Source organism: Staurois parvus, unplaced genomic scaffold, assembly GCF_062004578.1.
Source record: "Staurois parvus isolate SC_StPar_1 unplaced genomic scaffold, SC_StPar_1.0 ptg000682l, whole genome shotgun sequence".
Taxonomy (NCBI): domain Eukaryota; kingdom Metazoa; phylum Chordata; class Amphibia; order Anura; family Ranidae; genus Staurois; species Staurois parvus.
Window position 1 is genome coordinate 1,819,821 of NW_028318478.1, and position 22,796 is coordinate 1,842,616.

The 22,796-nt window shown below is 42.0% G+C and overlaps 1 protein-coding gene across 4 annotated transcripts in view; it reads left to right on the forward strand.

Annotated features, from left to right (window-relative positions):
* Positions 1-354: 354 nt before the first annotated feature.
* The window catches only part of PRMT2IP (PRMT2 interacting protein), a 48,297-nt gene continuing 25,855 nt past the window's right edge, over positions 355-22,796 (forward strand). For all 4 annotated transcript variants that reach the window (XM_089652372.1, XM_089652373.1, XM_089652375.1 and 1 more), the window contains exons 1-2: positions 355-464; positions 8,730-12,701. In XM_089652372.1, coding sequence (XP_089508498.1) covers positions 8,786-12,701 — 3,916 coding nt within the window. In that variant the 5' untranslated portion in view covers positions 355-464; positions 8,730-8,785. The remainder of the gene's footprint in view (positions 465-8,729; positions 12,702-22,796) is intronic.

Sequence of the window (22,796 nt, forward strand, 5' to 3'; positions counted from 1 at the left end):
GGAAGGTCTGTCGGTGTCACACACCTCACTTTACATAGATATTTATAGAAATGTGATTTTTGAGATTTGCAACTGAATGGTCTCCTCACATAACCAGCTTCTCTGGATTTGGATACATTCAAATGCGTAAAGACAACGCAGTGTGTGGAGATGCGGCACAGGAGGGGAAAGCGATCGCTGAGCTCCCGCCTCCTCCATCTCCCCACAGACCGGCCTGTCCCTACTGTGCCCGGCTCCCTCCTCACTCAGCCTGACTTCCTCATGACTCCCAGATGTTTCCTCCCCTCCCCCACTCCTCCCCCTCCTCCTCCCTCACTAGGCTGAGCTTCCCCTGCTCTCCGCTCACTTCTATCACACGGCTACACGGGGCGGCATGTTCGCACACTGACAGCGGCTCTAGGAGGACTCAGCCCGGCACCATGAGACCTGGGAGGACCGAACACAGCCCGACACCCGGCAACTAGGTGTGCGCAACCGACACCCTGATACAGGGGACACATAGGACTGTACAGAGAGGAGTACAGGGGGCACCTAGGACTGTACAGAGAGGAGTACACACCGGACTGTACAGGGGGCACCAAGGACTGTACAGAGAGGAGTACAGGGACACCAAGGACTGTACAGAGAGGAGTACAGGGACACCAAGGACTGTACAGAGAGGAGTACAGGGACACCAAGGACTGTACAGAGAGGAGTACAGGGGCACCAAGGACTGTACAGAGAGGAGTACAGGGGGCACCAAGGACTGTACAGAGAGGAGTACACACCGGACTGTACAGAGAGGAGTACAGGGGGCACCAAGGACTGTACAGAGAGGAGTACAGGGACACCAAGGACTGTACAGAGAGGAGTACAGGGACACCAAGGACTGTACAGAGAGGAGTACAGGGACACCAAGGACTGTACAGAGAGGAGTACAGGGGCACCAAGGACTGTACAGAGAGGAGTACAGGGGGCACCAAGGACTGTACAGAGAGGAGTACAGGGGGCACCAAGGACTGTACAGAGAGGAGTACAGGGGGCACCAAGGACTGTACAGAGAGGAGTACAGGGACACCAAGGACTGTACAGAGAGGAGTACAGGGACACCAAGGACTGTACAGAGAGGAGTACAGGGACACCAAGGACTGTACAGAGAGGAGTACAGGGGCACCTAGGACTATAGTCCAGAACTACGCTGCAAAGTCCCACTGATGGCACACGGGTATGAGAGGAGGGCATTGCTGGACTCCGGAGTACCCCTCAGTGCTGCCAGTCACATATTAGTATAGGGTACACATATATATATATATATATAGCCCCAACAGTTTATGCAGAAAGTACAATTATAGTACAAAGCCATACAGGAGGCACATGGAGTATAATATACATGTTGGGGGCAGTGCTGGAGCCCACCCCCTCCCTTCCATAGTTTAGGTCTGAGACCTCCACTTACTATGTCCAGCAGTCCTGGGGACCATGTGTCCTGTGACAGTCCCTGTTTCCTGTCCCTGGTAAACCTGAGGAATACCGTTGCTGGTCATTCTGTACCTCAGATACATTTATTCTTTGCCATGGTGGTTTTATTTGGTGTAGGTCCTGAGAAGTGTTTACAATGTGTCCAGAAAGTTTATAATCTGTGTGTACATGTAGTGTGATTGGGTCTGTACTGCGTAGAGATGTTATATCACAACAATGTATTATTATACAGGATTTATTATTAGAAATAATAAATATATAGGATAAATATATAGGATGGATGTATCCATCATATACATCTATATATACAGTAGATCATATACCCCAGCAGTGTATCCAATATATATATATGTGTGTGTGTGTATCCATCATATACAGCGCATCATTGTATATATCAAATACTACAGCAATGTACATCTATCACCACAGCAGTGTACATATAATGTATTACAGCAATGTGTCTATGATGTAACACAGCAGTGTATCAAACAGTATATCAATACATATATATACATACACACACATATATATATATCATGGAGCACAGCAATGTGTCAATTATGTATATCTATATCCGTGTATGTGTGTATGTATGTATATATATATATATATATATATTAATGTATGTATCATAGTGTATAGATTATATTTATCCTATAGCACTGCAAAGTATCTGGAAGTGACTTTGACATGTTGGTAGCATTGAAGGCTGACCGAACGTTCTACTTCCTCTCCTGGTTTTCCTGTTTTGTATTGTTTCATTCAATGTTGCTAAGCTGTCCCTGAATCTAAGGGGCTCTCTGTGGTTTGGAGGGTTTGTCCCTGGGAGGATTGCAGATCCATCTCTGCCATAACAGGATCAGATTTTGTTTCATTTTCCTTGTGTTAGGTTCATGTGTTGGTTTAATATCCTAAACTCCTATTACATTTGAATGCATCATGGTTGTGTGTTTATTAATAGATTGATCCTCATGTACACTGTTTGCTTGAAAGCTTAGACCAGTGGTGGTCAACTTAGTTGGGCTTCAAGTGGAGCCCTTGTTACCAGCAAAGGGCCACTTGTATTATTCATTGGAAGTAATGCTACGTACAGCTGTCATAGACTGCAAACATGCAACAGGAAATGATCAGATGCTACAGGCATGCAGCAGGTGATATTCAGGCACCATTAGGTATGCAACAGGTGATAGGCACCCTTAGGCGTGCAACAGGTAATGGCCAGGTGCAGCAGGCGTGCCACAGGTGATGGCCAGGCGTGCCACAGGTGATGGCCAGGCGTGCCACAGGTGATGGCCAGGCGTGCCACAGGTGATGGCCAGGCGCGGCAGGCGTGCCACAGGTGATGGCCAGGCGCGGCAGGCGTGCCACAGGTGATGGCCAGGCGCGGCAGGCGTGCCACAGGTGATGGCCAGGCGCGGCAGGCGTGCCACAGGTGATGGCCCGAGAGTTGGAGACTTTTTACATAAGATTGAGGTTACAATCCCCTTTACAAGTCAGTGCTTCCAGGATTTTGCTGCCAGCAGTGCCCTTGTAAATTGTGCCACATTTGATGTTTCTAATTATAAAAACCTAAAAAGTGAAAAGAGATGGACAGCACAGAGAAAGTAAGATCGTGTGAAAGCTGTAAACTAAACCATTAACGTATGGCAGATCAGCTTGTTATGTGTGATAAGTATAATGAAAAATCTGTCTCGGTCAGCTGTCCAGGTGCTGATTTTGCTGTTAATCTTCCTAATTGGAATTCTCCAGGCAGTGGTTGGTTACAATTTAGAGCACACATTTTTTTTCCCTCAACCCCATACCTGTATTCCATATGTTATTTATGTGTTTTACATGTGAAGTGACCTTAGAACACACTGTTCTGCCTTCTTGTGCAAGCTTTGTAATCTCCCCAGCAGATGATAATAGCGTAGGTTGCCTTAGGGAAGATCTTGGCCAAGTGCTTGGTTTTTTTTCATTATTTAAACTAGGCTGCCTTCAGGTATTGCTGGATCCCTGTGCATTTTATACATGTTTGCAAATATACCAGGCTTGGTTTGCATGTGTATCTGGGGACGTACAAGTGGTTTATGATATCTTGTGCATCCCATTAGTTATGCTTATTTGTTTATGTTGTTTATAGCCCAAACATTTCTTATTATATAGGCAAAGTAGGCACTTGCCTATGTTGGTATTATTTAAAGCACCATTAAACCCAAAAAACAAAAATGTAATATATTGCAGCCTCCCAATCCTTACATGTGGTGGCTGCATTAGTTTTATTTTTTCCCCTTTATTTCACCTGGTGATCCTGCCAGTAACACACTTCCTGTCTTATACTGGCCATACACGGATTGAGATTTCAATCCATGTATGGGCTGGCTGGTTGTACACAAGTCAGTCTATGGATCGACTTGTGTACAACAAGCCTGCCAGGTTTTTCCCAAATAATCAGTGCCCCCTGCTATAGCCGGAAACACTGAGCACTGTATTCTGATGGCGGGGAAGTTTTCAACGCTGGTTGCACGAAAAAAAAAAAAATATGCATGTACTACTCTTTTAGCGCACTATGCATGCACACCACTGCAACACAGTGGTGTAAATTGGGCACCCAGAAGGTGAGGCATTTTGCCTTGTCATGTGGTGGGAGTGTGCTGGATTAATCACCCAGTGCAGTCCCATCGCATCTGGTGTGAATGGAGTCTAAGGACCCTTGATTCCAACCTGCGTTTAGTGTTCTCCTGGGCACACTAAGAACTTCCAAAGATAACAGAACATTTTAACAGAGGCTGTACCTGGATAATAGAAACACCATACAGAGTATAGCCCTGGTCAAAAGTTTTGAGAATGACACAAATATTAATTTTCACAAAGTCTGCTGCCTCAGTTTTCATGATGGCAATTTGCATATACTCCATAATGTTATGAAGAGTGATCAGATGAATCGCAGTTAATTGCATAGTCCCTCTTTGCCATAAAAATGAACTTAATCCCCCCCCCCCCCCCCCCCAAAAAAAAAAACAAAAAAACCTTTCCACTGCATTTCAGCCCTGCCACATAGGGACCATCTGACATCATGTAAGTGATTCTCTCATTAACACAGGTGTCAGTGTTGGATAAGTCTGTAGATCACTCTGTCTTGTTGATTGAGTTAGAATAACAGACTGGGAGCTTTGAAATGAGAGTGGTGCTTGAAATCATTGTTCTTCCTCTGTTAACCATGGTTACCTGCAAGGAAACATGCTTTGCCCAAAAAGGGATTCACGGGTAAGGATATTGATGCTACTAAGATTACACCTAAATCAACCATTTATCGGATCATGAAGAACTTCAAGGAGAGGTTCAATTGTTGTGAAAAAGGCTTCAGGGCACCCAAGAAAGTCAAGCAAGCATGAGGAATGTCTCCTAAAGTTGATTCAGCTGTGGGATTGGGGCACCACCAGTGCAGAGCTTGCTTGGGAATGGCAGCAGGCATGTGTGAGTGTATCTACAGGCACAGTGAGGCAAAGACATTTGGAGGATTGCCTGATGTCAAGGACAGCAAAGAAGCCACTTTTTTCCTGAAAAAACATCAGGGACAGACAATAGTCTGCAAAAGGTACAGGGATTAGACTGCTGAGGATTGGGGTAAAGTCTTTTTATCTGATGAATCCCTTTTCCAAATGTTTGAGGCATCTGGAAAAAACCTTGTCCGGGGAAGAAAAGGTAAGCGCTACCATCAGTCCTGTGCCATGCCACCAGTAAAGCGTCCTGAGACCATTTGTTAAACACCGCCTGACGGCGTCTCTAGCAGCTCACAGCACGGGGTTCCTCAGGGCGCGGGGTCTAAGTCCCAATCTGCTTATTCACCAGGGCCCCTGATGGTGGGGATGGACTTGGAACAGACTGAGACCAGGTCGCGACCCCCTGAGTACGTCCGGCAATGGTAGAGAGCGCCGCCAGAGGTGTGCGGGTAATGGAGCCTGACGTGAAGAGGCTGGCAGACCTGGTAAAAGGGACAGATCCATGCGGGATGGATGGATGGATGGTCTGGGTAGCGTAAGGCGTAGTCAGGCAGGCCAGGTCAGCAACGTGCGGGCAGCGAGGTACCGGAGGAGCGGTCAGGGTCACAAGCCGGATTCAGTAACTTATGGGCAGCGCGGTACAGAGGATCAGGCAGAAGGATGGTCAGGCAAGACAGGGGACAAACAGGAGACAGTCAGTAGGGTCAGGAACAATGCAGAGGTCTGCAACAGAAGATTCACAGGATCAGATATCAGGAACAGAGCAGATAAGACCAAATGGCAATTTGACATACCTCCTGTCCTGTTTAAATAGCCCACCCTGCGCTGTCATTGGTGTCAGGCGCGTGTCCATGATCGCAAGTGCGCATGCGCGGCCGTCACGATCGCCCAGGTCCCGCTGCTCGCTGGCTTGGGTGCATCGGTGTTCTGTGCATGCGCCGCCCGGCGCATCGCGGCAGAGCCACCGATCCCTGACGCCATTCACGTGTGAGGTTGTTTCTCAACCAAGGGAGTGTGCTCACTCATAATTTTGCCTAAGAACACAGCCATGAATAAAGAATGATACAAAAACATCCTCCAAGAGCAACTTCTCCCAGCCATCCTAGAACAGTTTGGTGATGAACAATAACTTTTCCAGCATGATGGAGCACCGTGCCATAAGGCAAAAAGTGATAACTAAGAGGCCTGGGGAACAAAACATCGAAATTCTGGGTCCATGGCCTGGAAACTCCCCAGACCTTAATCCAATTGAGAACTTGTGGTCAATCATCAAGAGGCAGGGGACCAAAAATCCCCCCGCATATTCTGACAACTCCAAGCATTGATTATGCAAGAATGGGCTGCCATCAGTCAGGATGTGGTCCAGAAGTTGATTGACAGCATGTCGGTGAATTGCAGAAATCTTGAGAAAGAAGGGTCAACACTGCAAATATTGACTCGTAACGTAATGTAATTGTTGATAAAAACCTTTGCCACTTTGCTTGTAATTATACTTCAGTATACCATAGTAACATCTGACAAAAATCTAAAAACACTGAAGCAGCAGACTTTGTAAAAATTAATATTTGTGTCATTCTCAAAACTTTTGGCCAGGGCTGTGTATTTGAAGTGTCTTTAGAATAAGTAGATTTATAGCATGGGTGTCAAACTCCATTTCCTGGTGGGCTGCATCAGCATTAGAGTTACCCTCAAAGGGCCGGTTGTACCTGTGAGACTAGATGTCCCGAACACCCCACCCTCCCCTACATCACAGTACACCCCTTTTACCTGCTGCTGGGAATAAGTTGGAGGTGGAGCTGGGAAACAGATGGTGCAGGCTCTGGAGGAGGACCAGAAGGCTGGAGACTGCCGAATGCCTAGACCAGGGGAGTTAGAGATGAGGAGGTGCTGCAGCTGCACAGAGATGCGCAGGATCTGTAGGAGTAATGTCCTTCTGCCGACTGCTGAGACAAGGGGGGTGGCACAGCTGCAGGGGATGTCTGAGGGCCACTTGAAATGGCCTGGAGACCCTGATTAGGCCCTCGGGCATTATGTTTGACACCTGTGGTTTAGAGTTTATTATCTAGCTGCTATAGACGTGTTGACGCGTTTTTATAAAACTGCTTTCGCACTGCTCTGTTTTTTCTTCCATTTTTGCATTAAATAATGTGGAAGAAAAACGAATGACCTTTAAATCCTGTGGAACTCCTCATGCTGATCAGTTGCCAGTCCGTTGTATTTTTCAAAGTCTTGCAAGCTGCATTTTTGGTTCATGTTTGGTGAACGCATAAAAACCCAGCAGAAATGCACCAACAATTTTTTTATGTCAAAGCCTAGTTGAACAAGTTGAAGTTAGAAGCTTATTGGCTACCATGCATAGCTTCACCAGGTTTTGCACCCTCCAGTTTTAGTAAATCATTCACCAGATTTAAATCCTGAATAAAAAGCCATTCAAATTTCTAAGTATAGCTTGAATAGGAAATGTGTTGTCAAAGCTACTTGGAAAAAAAAAAAGCTGGCAGTTTGTGTTCCAAGTTTTGTGATCATCACCATTTTACCAGCCTATGGTAGACAGCACTCCCCCCATAAATTTTTCCCAATCCTATGGTGTTCAGGCTAGTCTAGGCCTTTGAGGTCACAGGTCTTTCTGATGTCCGTCTCTTGTGACGAGATCCCACGCATTGCTGCATGCCTAAAATCTCACATTAAGGCACTACTGGACTTTGCTGAGGCATTTTCGCCTGGTGTTTTTTAGCATTCAGCAATGGCCAGGTCAGAATCTCACCAGAAACATCCTGTGCTTAAAGAAGATGGGGGGAAGGTGAGTATATTTAATGTCATTTTTTTTCTCCACACTTGTTTTTTCTTTTTTAATCTTTTACAGCATTTTGTGCAGGGGAGAGGACATAAAAAGAAGACCTTGCGTGAAAGTGTAAGGTCTGCTTTATGTCACTACTGCTGGGGCTCAGGTATTGTGTTTACAAGTTGTTTTTTGCAGTATCTGGTCTTCAATTTTGCAAGAGCTATGTTGATCACTTTTATTGAATACTTTTTATAGTTGTATAGCTGTAAATAAATCGTTAGATATAGCTGGTTTTGCAGTTTTTTTAGTGAAAGTTTTTGCAGATATTTAGTTAAACTCTCCACAAAACAAAATCTTTTTTTTTTTTTTTTTGCACAGACGGTCTGGGACAAATTCATGTTATGAAATAAGGTGAATATACGGGAGTCTGCCATTTTCAAACAGATTATACAGAATAACATTAGCATTAGGTTTATAAGGTTATTGTTGACATGTTCATAAGTGAGACATCAGTTCTTATTTTCCAAACCCATTCCCTATAGTGTTAATATCAAACATTTCTCTTTAAAAAAAATTATTACTTCTGCATTTTTGAGTGTGGAAAGCTAATGCAATGTAATACTATGCTTTGGTTAAGCTGGAATGACAGGGATATAGACAGGGATGTAAATATAAATAATAAAGTATATGAATACATGACTTTTATTTTTATGTCAACTACTTGCTGTTTTTCTCCTGAGCTCCCTTGACTAGATTAGAATTTGTTTTGATTGTAAATTGTCATGGGATTCAACATTGACTCCTGAGGGGATCTTCCTAATGTAGACATGTGAATATGTGCCACTTCTTAATGTTGCCATACAGAGGACAGCAAGATTAAAAATTATAATGTTATACATATGCCATTAGACAATATAATTATGCCGATAACCTTTTCTTTTTACCTTTTTTTCTCCTTACATCTAAATTTTATACGCCAGTAATATGCCTTTTATTTTTTTCAACAGGGTAAACATAAAGCCCACACGGGTAGCTGGACAGACTGCACCAGCTGAAAACTGTTATGGCAGGGAAGAGGCATTCCGGAATCATGGACCACACAATGTACAACAAGATGTCGCGGGTGGAGGCAACACCACAGCATTCTATACCTTGCACAGGAAAGGCGATCCAAAAAGATCTGCAGGTTTGCAAGAACTTCTTGGCGTACCCTCTGTCCAGCCCTGAAGGCCAGCAATCCTTTAGTCCCTGGAGTTCAACTACAGCATATCTGCAGTATAGAGGCAGCGCCTTGAATCAGCATTTGCAGTCTGGTGGCGTTTCGAAGTGTCAAAGACCAGAAACTGAGAGGATAAATAATCCATTGCAATTGTCAGATAACTCAAGTAGCCGTTTTTCAGCTCATCGGCACCCAGTCCATAATTACCATATGTCTCCATCTCGTGCATATCCTCCAATTGCTGTACCCCGTCCAGTATACAGAAATCCCAGCAGTTTTATCGACAAAACATATCAGACACAAGATTACCAGGCAATGGGTGTTCATGTAGGACCACAGACACTATGCCCACCTACTATGGAATGGAGCTCTTCTACCCATTTTCCATATTCCTCTTCACCACTATATGTGTCTGGGATGAAAAATTTTCATCCAATGCATAATGGATACCTTGAGGCAACTGGTAATCCATCATCTCTCCCTCGAACTGTACAGGAGCTTGGTCCTGTTCACAGACACAGAACAGAAATAAATTCTTCAGTGGGAAGTTCTCCATCCTGTTACCAAGAAGAAGCCTGTACAGATCGCTTACACCCCTTTGCACAACACAATATGGAGCTACTCTCTACAGAGGGCAGTGTCTCTGTAGGAAAAACAAGAAATTCAGCCTTTACTACCCCCACACATGAGCACTACAAATGTGTTGACTATCAAGGTAGCCCAGACACCAGAATGGGACATATGTATTCAAAGGCTTATTATGATAGTGCCATGGACAGTTACCATCAAAGATCTGCTCTTTATTCCTGCAATGTGGATAAATCTGCATCACCCCTTAGTGTAAAAGGGTCTACCACTTGTGCAAAAGCACAAAAACTGCATTCAGGTTATGCAAATCCAGAGCCAAAATCAATAACTCATTTTGATGGCAGCACACAAATTAGTAAGACTCGAGCCGCATTAGAGTTGCAGATAAACAGTACATCCAGAACTAGTAGGGAGCCACAAATTTTCCAGGGCCAAATGAATAAGGCTTCATTGTTTGGTTCTGGTCAAATGAACAGAAGAAATTTTTGTGTGAACTCTACAAACATGGACAAAGAACATGTATTTAGCTCAGCCCGTGTGAACAGTGATTTACATGAGAGAGCTTTATATGAAAAGTCTATCACAGAGCAGAATTCACATGTTTCCTTTCTTCAGCAAAACAGAAGTTCTAAGATATTACCTGCTGACCCCACAAAAAGTGTGGTTGCTAACGAGTCTGTTAAAGAAAGTTCATTAATCTCACAGATGTCTTCATCACCTGGCTCTTTGCATACTCTTATTGACAGGAGAATGTCAAATGCAACATTTGATAAGCAAACTGTTCGAAACCAAAATCAAGCAGCTGATACAGTACATGAAATCTCTACAGTGCTAAAGTCTTCTGGATCAATCTACCAACATCAAATGAGCAATGACAAGCGGACATCTAGCCATGAGGCTGAGGCGATACAAAGTCTAGGCTGTGCTGTTCCTGAAGCTTCCAAAGTGAATGCAGATGGTCCAAATTCCCCCCCAATGCCAGTGATTAATGATGTGTTTAGCCTTGCTCCATACCGTGCTTATTTAGAAGGGAAAGCACCCCATCCATTTCCATCCATCCAAGAAAGTGAAGTGAAAAACAATACATTTACCTCTATTTTCCCACAGCAGTCATCCCCTTCAACAAATGCTGGGAAAATTGATAAAGAACATATTCCAGATATAGTTAATGCTAGGTGCCACGATACAGAAAACACACAGCAGCAAGCTGATACACAAACTGAAGAATCTCAGGATGCCCACATACGCAACAATACTATGGATGCAGAGGTTCTGGATCTCAGCTTAAAGAGATCAACTCAAACTTGTTCCTCTACACAGAACCAAATGAATATGTCTCACAATTGCCATAAGCCATCCCCTCAACTAGTCACTGAAAAAAACTTGTCTCGGGTCTCTGAGGATTTTTCCATTAAGAGCCAGGAGAGCTGCTTGTCTCAGATCACAAGGACAATGTCCCATTCTGAAAAAGAACTACTTATATCTCACCCTACTGTAATAACACCAAGTACCAATAAGGAGAATTCTCCATCCCAGCCCTCTGAGAAAACATTCCGCTTGGCTCAAGAGATCTGCACTACTGCCAAAACTTTTGTCTGCCAATACCAAGACAGCCGACTATCTCAGGCACCTGAGACCCATGCTCAGGAGTGTCAAAGGAGTTCAGGCACATCAGAGGTAACACAGAGTCTGGTCCACGAAAATCTTGCAAACCACAGTTTACATGCCAATAAAAAATGTCTGTCATCACTTCACAATAGTAGTTACGCTTATCAGATCATCAAGAGCCAGCCCCTATACTTAAATGAGAAATGCAAGTCTCAGTTAACCCAAAATTCATCACAGCAGCTTGAGGGAAATGATACTTCTCCAAACTTGAAGAACTTTAGCCATCAAGCTAGAAACAAATGCCCCTCTCAGGCTACAGAGGGCAAGCCCGATCAACCTCTTGAAAACTACCAGGCTAATGCAACTAAGTGCTTATCCTTTCAGGCAGCTGGAACACTGCCACAAAACCGTCAAGAAACTAACACTTCTCAGACCCCAGAGACTCTTCAGCTTCAACAGAACTGTTCTTCTCTAACCAATGAAACTGTTCCATGCCACAGTTATTACAACTACATATCTGAGCCTGTTCACAGTTCAAAACAGTCTGCGAATATCTCATTCTTTGTAAATGCAGTTCAAACTCCTACCACTTTTCTTCCACAAACCATTATTTATTCTTCCCCGGCTGCTGTTTTCTGCCCTAAGAATCTTAATCTGTCTTTACAACAGCATCAAAATCAGTCCACTGAAAAAACTGAAAAAAGAGCTAGAAAGTCTGTTGATTCATGCCAGTCAGAGACTTCACTCTCAGGATCTGAAAATGATGGCACTGGCTTCCACAGTTCAAAAGCATTCATGATCCGTAAGTACAAAATGATGAAATTTTCCAATTCTGGGCCAGAAGTCCAGGATGCCAATAGTAAGTCTGTTTCCCATGCATTGCCTAGAATGTTCCTGCTACCATCTGATGGAGCACAATCACTACCTCCTAGTGCTCCAGAATCATCTCCAACCCTTGGGGAAGCTAATGTGTCTTTGGCAAGTGCTGATGAGCTCACACCTAATGGATCTGGGCAACAGTTTTCTGAACTTCATCGGTTGGTCAGAGCAGCTATCACCAGTTCAGTAGCAAGATCACCATCTAGCTTGCTTGAGGACTGGATAGAGAAAACCAAGGATGCAGAGAGAAGCAAGACTCCAGCAAAGACCAAATCTGGTTCTAGACCAAATGACCCTTCTCCAGAATCACCTTGTTGTGACATATGGCAAGAGTTTGATGGGGTTCGTTTACATCTTTATAAGCTGCTGTCTCAGTTGGAGACTTTTATGTTTACTCGAAGTTGCCCTTTCCCGCATGTAATACGGGCAGGTGCAATTTTTATTCCTATTTACTTGGTAAAGGAAGTTTTGTTTCCGGAACTAGGCACATCTATAGATCGTGTTTTGCTGAAGCACAAGGTAGAACTTCGTCCCACTACTCTGTCTGAAGAAAAGCTGCTCAGAGAGACTGAACTGAAAGACTGCCCATCTCGCATGCTAAAATTGTTAGCCCTTAAACAGTTGCCTGATGTTTACCCAGACCTTTTGCGCCTGTTTTGCGAACATACCATTCAGAATCATATCGGTGAGTGTACTGTTTTAGATTGATGTGCTGGTTTGTTTAAATCCAACTTATCACCCATATTTAAAAACATGATTTGGTATCTTTTAAAGAAGAACTTACTATTCGTTATTATATAATGGCACACATATTAAGCTGCCTAAAGACAGCCTGAGTTATACCTATATTTTTAATGGGTAAAGATAGTAATATAGAAATTATTTACCTGATTTTCTGAATCAGACAGCCAGAATAGTTTTGTTGCTTAGGATTGCCCTGTGCTAAAATCACCAGGAGTTGGTGAGAGCTTTGCTATGTTTGTTCCTGCCCACACCATTGCCATGACATGTGGTAATTTTGACTTTTTTTCTTCAATTGTGTTGCTCTTAAAGATATACAGATGCAGAATGTTTTTTTTTTTTTCCTCTTTAGAAATGGTTCTTGAGTTCTTTTTTTGTTTTTTTTTTGTTTTACCATGTACCCTTTATGGATTATTTTTAAAGTAATCATATTTTCTGTGAAACTTTCAGTCTTTATAGCACTTACAGCATCTAAAGATGACTTTCACTGAAAACTATTTGATGTTGGTGGGACAGAAGCCCAGTTTTGCTAGGCAGAAATAAAATGAAAAGAAAAACACAGCGAGTGAGTGTAGACTGTAAGACGTATTTTAATGGTGAACATAAGTTAAATAACTCGCATGTGGATGGTAATAAGTAGGCTCATAAGGGGTTAAAAAGGCACAACTCCTTGTGGCTGGGTTCAGGAACAGTGAACAAGACAGCAGGGAGTGCTGGAGAGGTGTTGGATGAGGCCTGATGTGAAAGCCTGACAAGTCTCTGTTAACTCTAGAGCAGCAGCGATGGCGTGTGACGTCATAATCATGCGACGCGTTTCTGAGCATGCGCAGGATCCATGGACCGGCGCACTCCTTCTCAAGCATAGGGAGAACACTGACACAGAGCCTTAAATAAAGCAGGGGGAGGTGTGGAACAAAATAAGAAATATCTAGTTAATGATTTAAAGGAGAAAGAAGGACCAAGAAGGTGTCTGGAATAAATGTAATGAAAAAGAGATAAAAAAGAAATAAAAAAAAAAAGGGGAAACCGTAAAAAAAACAATAGGAATTTGAAATATTAGGAAGTAAAAATGTTTATAAAATATATAGGAAATCCTGACGTACACAAATAGGATAAAAATTCCAAAAAGCACAATTATGACCACAATGAATGCTAAAACATATCGCAAGTATGACGATGTGAAAAATTGTCAACTGAGTCTCTGACCATGGGTACATGATCCAAACAATATAGGATTGTGCTGTTATGCATAAAATATATATGTAAAAATACTATAACTGTATACATGGTGATGATGGATATAAGTTTAAAATGTATGGAAGCAGTAAAGAATTGTGACAAGTACCAATCTGTCAAAGGTGGAATAAATAATGGTGGAGATAGGTATATGAAAAACCATTTGCAAACATAGTGTGTGTCTATGTATAGACCAGCAAATATTAGGTTAGAAAGCTGTAAAATCAGCTGACTTATAAAAAAAGGATATGTATGTATGTGTGTGTGTGTGTGTATGTGTGTGTGTGTGTATATATGTGTGTGTGTGTGTGTGTGTGTGTGTGTGTATATATGTGTATATGTGTATATATATACAGTCAGGTCCATAAATATTGGGACATCGACACAATTCTAACATTTTTGGCTCTATACACCACAATGGATTTGAAATGAAACGAACAAGATGTGCTTTAACTGCAGACTGTCAGCTTTAATTTGAGGGTATTTACATCCAAATCAGGTGAACGGTGTAGGAATTACAACAGTTTGCATATGTGCCTCCCACTTTTTAAGGGACCAAAAGTAATGGGACAGAAAAATAATCATAAATCAAACTTTCACTTTTTAATACTTGGTTGCAAATGCTTTGCAGTCAATTACAGCCTGAAGTCTGGAACGCATAGACATCACCAGACGCTGGGTTTCATCCCTGGTGATGCTCTGCCAGGCCTCTACTGCAACTGTCTTCAGTTCCTGCTTGTTCTTGGGGCATTTTCCCTTCAGTTTTATCTTCAGCAAGTGAAATGCATGCTCAATCGGATTCAGGTCAGGTGATTGACTTGGCCATTGCATAACATTCCACTTCTTTCCCTTAAACTCTTTGGTTGCTTTTGCAGTATGCTTTGGGTCATTGTCCATCTGCACTGTGAAGCGGCATCCAATGAGTTCTGAAGCATTTGGCTGAATATGAGCAGATAATATTGCCCGAAACACTTCAGAATTCACCTGCTGCTTTTGTCAACAGTCACATCATCAATAAATACAAGAGAACCAGTTCCATTGGCAGCCATACATGCCCACGCCATGACACTACCACCACCATGTTTCACTGATGAGGTGGTATGCTTAGGATCATGAGCAGTTCCTTTCCTTCTCCATACTCTTCTCTTCCCATCACTCTGGTACAAGTTGATCTTGGTCTCATCTGTCCATAGGATGTTGTTCCAGAACTGTGAAGGCTTTTTTAGATGTTGTTTGGCAAACTCTAATCTGGCCTTCCTGTTTTTGAGGCTCACCAATGGTTTACATCTTGTGGTGAACCCTCTGTATTCACTCTGGTGAAGTCTTCTCTTGATTGTTGACTTTGACACACATACACCTACCTCCTGGAGAGTGTTCTTGATCTGGCCAACTGGTGTGAAGGGTGTTTTCTTCACCAGGGAAAGAATTCTTCGGTCACCCACCACAGTTGTTTTCCGTAGTCTTCCGGGGTCTTTTGGTGTTCCTGAGCTCACCGATGCGTTCCTTCTTTTTAAGAATGTTCCAAACAGTTGTTTTGGCCACGCCTAATGTTTTTGCTATCTCTCTGATGGGTTTGTTTTATTTTTTCAGCCTAATGATGGCTTGCTTCACTGATAGTGACAGCTCTTTGGATCTCATCTTGAGAGTTGACAGCAACAGATTCCAAATGCAAATAGCACACTTGAAATGAACTCTGGACCTTTTATCTGCTCATTGTAATTGGGATAATGAAGGAATAACACACACCTGGCCATGGAACAGCTAAGAAGCCAATTGTCCCATTACTTTTGGTCCCTTAAAAAGTGGGAGGCACATATGCAAACTGTTGTAATTCCTACACCGTTCACCTGATTTGGATGTAAATACCCTCAAATTAAAGCTGACAGTCTGCAGTTAAAGCACATCTTGTTTGATTCATTTCAAATCCATTGTGGTGGTGTATAGAGCCAAAAATGTTAGAATTGTGTCGATGTCCCAATATTTATGGACCTGACTGTATATTATAATAACACTGAAGAAATGACACTGCTACAATGTAAAGTAGTGAGTTTACAGCTTGTATAGCAGTGTAAATTTGCTGTCCCCTCAAAATAACTGAAAACACAGCCATCAATATCTAAACCACTGGCAACAAAAGTGAGTACACCCCTAAGTGAAGGTGTCCAAATTGGGCCCAATTAGCCATTTTCCCGCCCCGGTGTCATGTGACTCATTAGTGTTACAAGGTCTCAGGTGTGAATGGGGAGCAGGTATGTTAAATTTGGTGTTATTGCTCTCACTCATACTGGTCACTGGAAGTTCAACATGGCACCTCATGGCAAAGAACTCTCTGAAGATCTGAAAAAAAGAATTGTTGCTCTACATAAAGATGGACTAGGCTATAAGAAGATTGCCAAGACCTTGAAACTGAGCTGCAGCACGGTGGCCAAGACCATACAGCGGTTTAACAAGACAGGTTCCACTCAGAACAGGCCTCGCCATGGTCGACCAAAGAAGTTGAGTGCACATGCTCAGTGTCATATCCAGAGGTTGTCTTTGGGAAATAGACATATGAGTGCAGCCAGCATTGCTGCAGAGGTTGAAGGGGTGGGAGTCAGCCTGTCAGTGCTTAGACCATACACTGCATCAAATTGGTCTGTATGGCTGTCATCCCAGAAGGAAGCCTCTTCTAAAGATGATGCACAAAAAATCCCTCAAACAGTTTTCTGAAGACAAGCAGACTAAGGACATGGATTACTGGAACCGTGTCCTGTGGTCTGATGAGACCAAGATAAACTTATTTGGTTCAGATGGTGTCAAGCGTGTGTGGTGGCAACCAGGTGAGGAGTACAAAGACAAGTTTGTCTTGCCTACAGTCAAGCATGGTGGTGGGAGTGTCATGGTCTGGGGCTGCATGAGTGCTGCCGGCACCGAGGAGCTACAGTTTATTGAGGGAACCATGTATGCCAACATGTACTGTGACATACTGAAGCAGAGCATGAATCTCTCCCTTCGGAGACTGGGGCTGCAGGGCAGTATTCCAACATAACCCAAACACACCTCCAAGACGACCACTGCCTGGTTAAAAAAGCGGAGGTTAAAGATGGTGGACTGGCCAAGCATGTCTCCAGACCTAAAACCCATTTGGGGCATCTGTGGGGCATCCTCAAACAGAAGGTGGAGGAATGTAAGATCGCTAACATCCACCAGCTCCGTGATGTCATCATGGAGACGTGGAAGAGGACTCCAGTGGCAACCTGTGAAGCTCTGGTGAACTCCATGCCCAAGAGGGTTAAGGCAGTACTGGAAAATCATGGTGACCACACAAAATATTGACACTTTGGGCCCAAGTTGGACATTTTCACCTAAGGGTGTACTCACTTTTGTTGCCAGCGGTTTAGACATTAATAGCTGTATGTTGAGTTATTTTGACAGGACAGCAAATTTACAGTTATACAAGCTGTACACTCACTACTTTACATTGTAGCAAAATTGTCATTTCTTCAGTGTTGTCACATGAAAAGATATAATAAAATATTTACAAAAATGTGAGGAGTGTACTCACTTCTGTGAGATAGTGTGTGTGTGAACATTATATGTGTGTCATTTTATAAACGAGTAATTAAAATTGAGTACATACTTTATATGAATCATAAACCAACAAAACTAAAAGGGGAAAACAAAGAGGGGTCACCCATAGGGTACCATAAGTTGATATGAAGAGTAAAAAATTATTATATGGGAAAGAATAATGATTATAACAGGGAATCGCAGTGTGGTACAACCCGATGATCATAATCATTGGCAGAAGAGAAATGTATATATTGTATTGTGATGTATTCTAATATTGTGGCTATCTCTAGTTCCTCATTAAGGCCAGTAGGGGACAGCGTATCAAGGGTGTGAATCCAAAGTGTTTCCCAATGGCAGAGCTTGTGGAAGTGCTCTGCCTCTGGGAGATCGGTAGGTATGGATTCAATGACCCAGACCCGAGAGTCCAATGGTACACTTAATATGAACCTCTAAAAAGTGTCTGGGAACGCTGTGTTCATCCTTTCTGCCCTTGATAAGGTGAAGATGTTTACCAAATCTAGAGCGGAGGGTCCGAATAGTATGGCCCACTTAGAGGAGACCACATGGGCACGTAAGGCAGTAAACTACAAAACTGGACAAGCAGTTGAAAAAATCATCCAGCCTGTAGTTTCTGCCCTTGGCACTAAATTCTTTTTGACCATGGTGGACAAAGATACAAGTTTTACATAGGGACACTTTTTAGAGGTTCATAATAAGTGTACCATTGGACTCTCTGGTCTGGGTCATTGAATCCATACCTACCGATCTCCCAGAGGCAGAGCAGTTCCACAAGCTCTACCATAGAGAAACTTTTTGGATTCACACCCTTGATACGCTGTCCTCTGCTGGCCTTAATGAGCAACTAGAGATAGCCACTACAGTAATACCTCGGTTTACAAATTTAATTCGTTCTGCAGGACATTTTGTATAGCAAAAAAATTTGTAAATCGAAATGCTGTTTCCCATCGGAATGCATTGAAAACCAATTAATCCGTTCCGAAGGTCAGAAAAAAAGTCAACGTTACTAAAATACAGCATTAGTTATTTTATCAAGTCATGCAGTATTTTAGTAGTGACAACCATGTGTTAATGTTTCAGCTGTCAGCGGGGTTCCCCATTGACAGCTGAATGTAAAAGAATTGCTGGCAATTAAAAAATTAATTAAAAAACCGGTGTGGGGTCCCCCTTCCCATCCATACCAAGCCCTTCGGGTCTGGTATGGATTTTGAGGGGAACTCCCAGGCCAAAATTTTAAAAAATGGCGTGGGGGCCCCCCTCAAAATCCATACCGGACCCTTATCTGAGCATGCAGCTCCGCAGGTCAGGAAAGGGGGGGGGGGGGGGGGGAGACGAGCGAGCGCCCTGCCCCCTCCTGAAACATACCCCCCCCAGGGCATGTGTCCTGGTATGGTTCAGGAGGGCAGCAGGGGACGCTCGCTCGTCCCCCCCCCCCCCCCCCCCTACCTTCTTGACCTGCCGAGCATGCAGATAAGGGTCCGGTATGGATTTTGGGGGGACCCTCACACCATTTTTTTTTTTTTTTTATTTTTTTTTTTTATTTTGGCGTGGGAGTTCCATTCAAAATCCATACCAGACCCAAAGGGCTTGTTATGGATCGGAGGGGGGACCCCACACTGTTTTTTTTTTTTTGTTTTTTTTTTTTGTTTTTTTTTTTATTGTGCCGGTTTTTAAATGTAATTTACTGGGTTTTTTTTTGCTTCACTATAGCTTAGAAATTCAGCTGTCACTTTCCGCCCAGCTAAAAGAAAAACGTTTTCTTTCAGTTTATTTCCTTGAGTTAAGAGAAACCATTTATAGATGAATCAGAGTGACTTGCGAGCCACAGGTGTGATAATTACTAGAGGATCGCAAACATGAAACACATAACTACAACTGTGTTGGAAATATCTACAAATATATGTTGCGCTCCTAAATACTTCTCAATAAATAATTAAATTATTACCATTAAATTAATTCAAATTATGATACAAATAACTAATAAAAGTGTACAAATACCAAAAAATTTTTAAATAGATAATTTCAACTAATCAATCTCCTCCAAATAAATATCAAAATAATTCCACATGAAATACTCCTCTAAAAAATATTTTACCAAGTGCTCATAAATCATCTATTAGTGACATGATGTACTTACTAATACCCTCAATTTCATTTATATTCATAATACCCTCATTTAATATAATAAAAATAATAAACCAACTAATAACCCTCAACTAAAACGCATTTAAATGATCCCCCATAAATAAAAATAACCAAATGCTCATAAATAATTAGTAGTGATTAGTATGAATCCAAATATCATCAAAATAATAGTCCCATTGAATAAACATTTGTTTATATATAGTGACTTGGTGCTTGTTCTTCAATTTGTGACTTTTGTGAATCCTTCAAATAGTGAAGATGTGCGCTCACCTCCTTTGATGCCTGCAATTAGGCTATACACGCTTTCGGTTCACTTTCCCTGGAACCTGCTGGACATATACTTTTGCTGGTTAAAATAGGGAGATCCTTCCTTTAGGAGTAATGGATGTATCCTCTGGTGGCTGATTATCCCCTCAGGGATTACACACTCCTTTTGTTATCTCAGACCTCCTAATTATCCTCTCCTTGTGTTACTCCGCATGCAGGAAGAAATAGAGGACATAGTGCTTTACCTTTTAAAAACTTTTTATTCCCACCATCCAAGTATTAAACTCACATTACAGGTTTAAATAACGCAATATCTCATTGGAAATCCTCTGCTGGCCTCTGAGTCATACACCTGCCGTCTATCGTGTTGTGCAGCTCCTCTCCGAGTGATGACGTAGCCCCTCCCCTACGCATTACGCCTCCAATCACGTGGCTTCATCAGGGGGTTGTGATAGGACCTAGACGGCAGGTGACGGCAGGTGTATGACTCAGAGGCCAGCAGAGGATTTCCAATGGGATATTGCGTTATTTAAACCTGTCTAATGTGAGTTTAATACTTGGATGGTGGGAATAAAAAGTTTTTAAAAGGTAAAGCACTATGTCCTCTATTTCTTCCTGCATGCGGAGTAACACAAGGAGAGGATAATTAGGAGGTCTGAGATAACAAAAGGAGTGTGTAATCCCTGAGGGGATAATCGGCTACTAGAGGATACATCCATTACTCCTAAAGGAAGGATCTCCCAATTTTACTAGCAAAAGTATATGTCCAGCAGGTTCCAGGGAAAGTGAACCGAAAGCGTGTATAGCCTAATTGCAGGCATCAAAGGAGGTGAGCGCACATCTTCACTATTTGAAGGATTCACAAAAGTCACAAATTGAAGAACAACAAGCACCAAGTCACTATATATAAACAAATGTTTATTCAATGGGACTATTATTTTGATGATATTTGGATTCATACTAATCACTACTAATTATTTATGAGCATTTGGTTATTTTTATTTATGGGGGATCATTTAAATGCATTTTAGTTGAGGGTTATTAGTTGGTTTATTATTTTTATTATATTAAATGAGGGTATTATGAATATAAATGAAATTGAGGGTATTAGTAAGTACATCATGTCACTAATAGATGATTTATGAGCACTTGGTAAAATATTTTTTAGAGGAGTATTTCATGTGGAATTATTTTGATATTTATTTGGAGGAGATTGATTAGTTGAAATTATCTATTTAAACATTTTTTGGTATTTATACACTTATTAGTTATTTGTATTATAATTTGAATTAATTTAATGGTAATAATTTAATTATTATTTATTGAGAAGTATTTAGGAGCGCAACATATATTTGTAGTTAAGAGAAACCATGTTTCTTAAAAGAAACAAAGTTTCCGTTAACTCCGGGGAAAGTGACAGCTAATTCTGTGAGCTATAGTGAAGAAAAAAAAGAAGCCGGAAATTGCATTTAAAAATCGACACCGACATACACTTCGTATTGCGTAAAAAATTCATAAACCGAGGCATTATTTTGAATGGATTTTCATTCGTAAACCAAAAATTTCATTAACCGAGGCGTTTGTAAACCGAGGTATTACTGTATATTATAATACATCACAATACAATATATACTTTTTCTTCTGCCAATGATTATGATCATCGGGTTGTACCACAGTGTGATTTCCCATTCTAATCATTATTCTTTCCCATATAATAATTTTTTGCTCTTTATATCAACTTATGGTACATGGAGATGGTCCACCCATATGGGTGACCCCTCTTCGTTTTCCCCTTTTTTTTTTTTCACTTTTGGTTGTGTTGGTTTATGTTTATGTTTCATATAAAGTATGTACTCATATAAAGTATGTACTCAATTGTAATTGAGCGAACTATTGGCGCTTTATAAATACTGTATAATAATTATATATATATATATATATATATATATATATATATATATATATATATATATATAATCTCCTGTTTCAAAATCCAACTGATTTTACAGCTTTCTAACCTAATATTTACTGGTCTATACATGGACACACTATGTTTGCAAATGGTTTTTCATATTCCTATCTCCACCATTATTTATTCCACCTTTTGACAGGTTGGTACTTGTCACAATTCTTTACTGCTTCCATACTTTTCAAATGTATATCCATCAGCCATCTTCACCATATGTACAGTTATAGTAGTGTGTCTATCCCACAGACACCTTCTTGGTCCTTCTTTCTCCTTTAAATCATTAACTAGATGTTTCCCAGTTTGTTCCACACCTCCCGCTGCTTTATATAAGGCTCTTTCTGTGTCAGTGTTCTCCCTATGCTTGAGAAAGGAGTGCGCCGGTCCATGGATCCTGCGCATGCTCAGAAACGCGTTGCATGCTTGATGTCACACGCCATCACCGCTGCTCCTGAGTGTACAGAGACTTGCCAGGCTTTCACATCAGGCTTCATCCAACACTTCTCCAGCACTCCCTGCTGTCCAGCCAACATTCTTGTTCATTGTTCCTTTACCCAGCCATAAGGCGTTGTGCCTTTTTAACCCAAATGAGCCTACTTATTACCATCCACATGTGAGTTGTTTAACATATGTTCACCATTAAATACGTCTTACAGACTACACTCAGAGGTGCTGTGTTTCTCTTTTCGTTCACTCCAGAGCCATTGCTTCACTCTATCACAGCTCGCTGGGCGTTTCCAGATCGTATGTTCTCCTGTCAGCTCCTGACCCCACACTCATCCTAGAGATCATGTGGACTGCTAATGCGCCTGCCATCCTTTTGCTAGGCAGAAGTAGTGTGGCCTGCAGAATGGA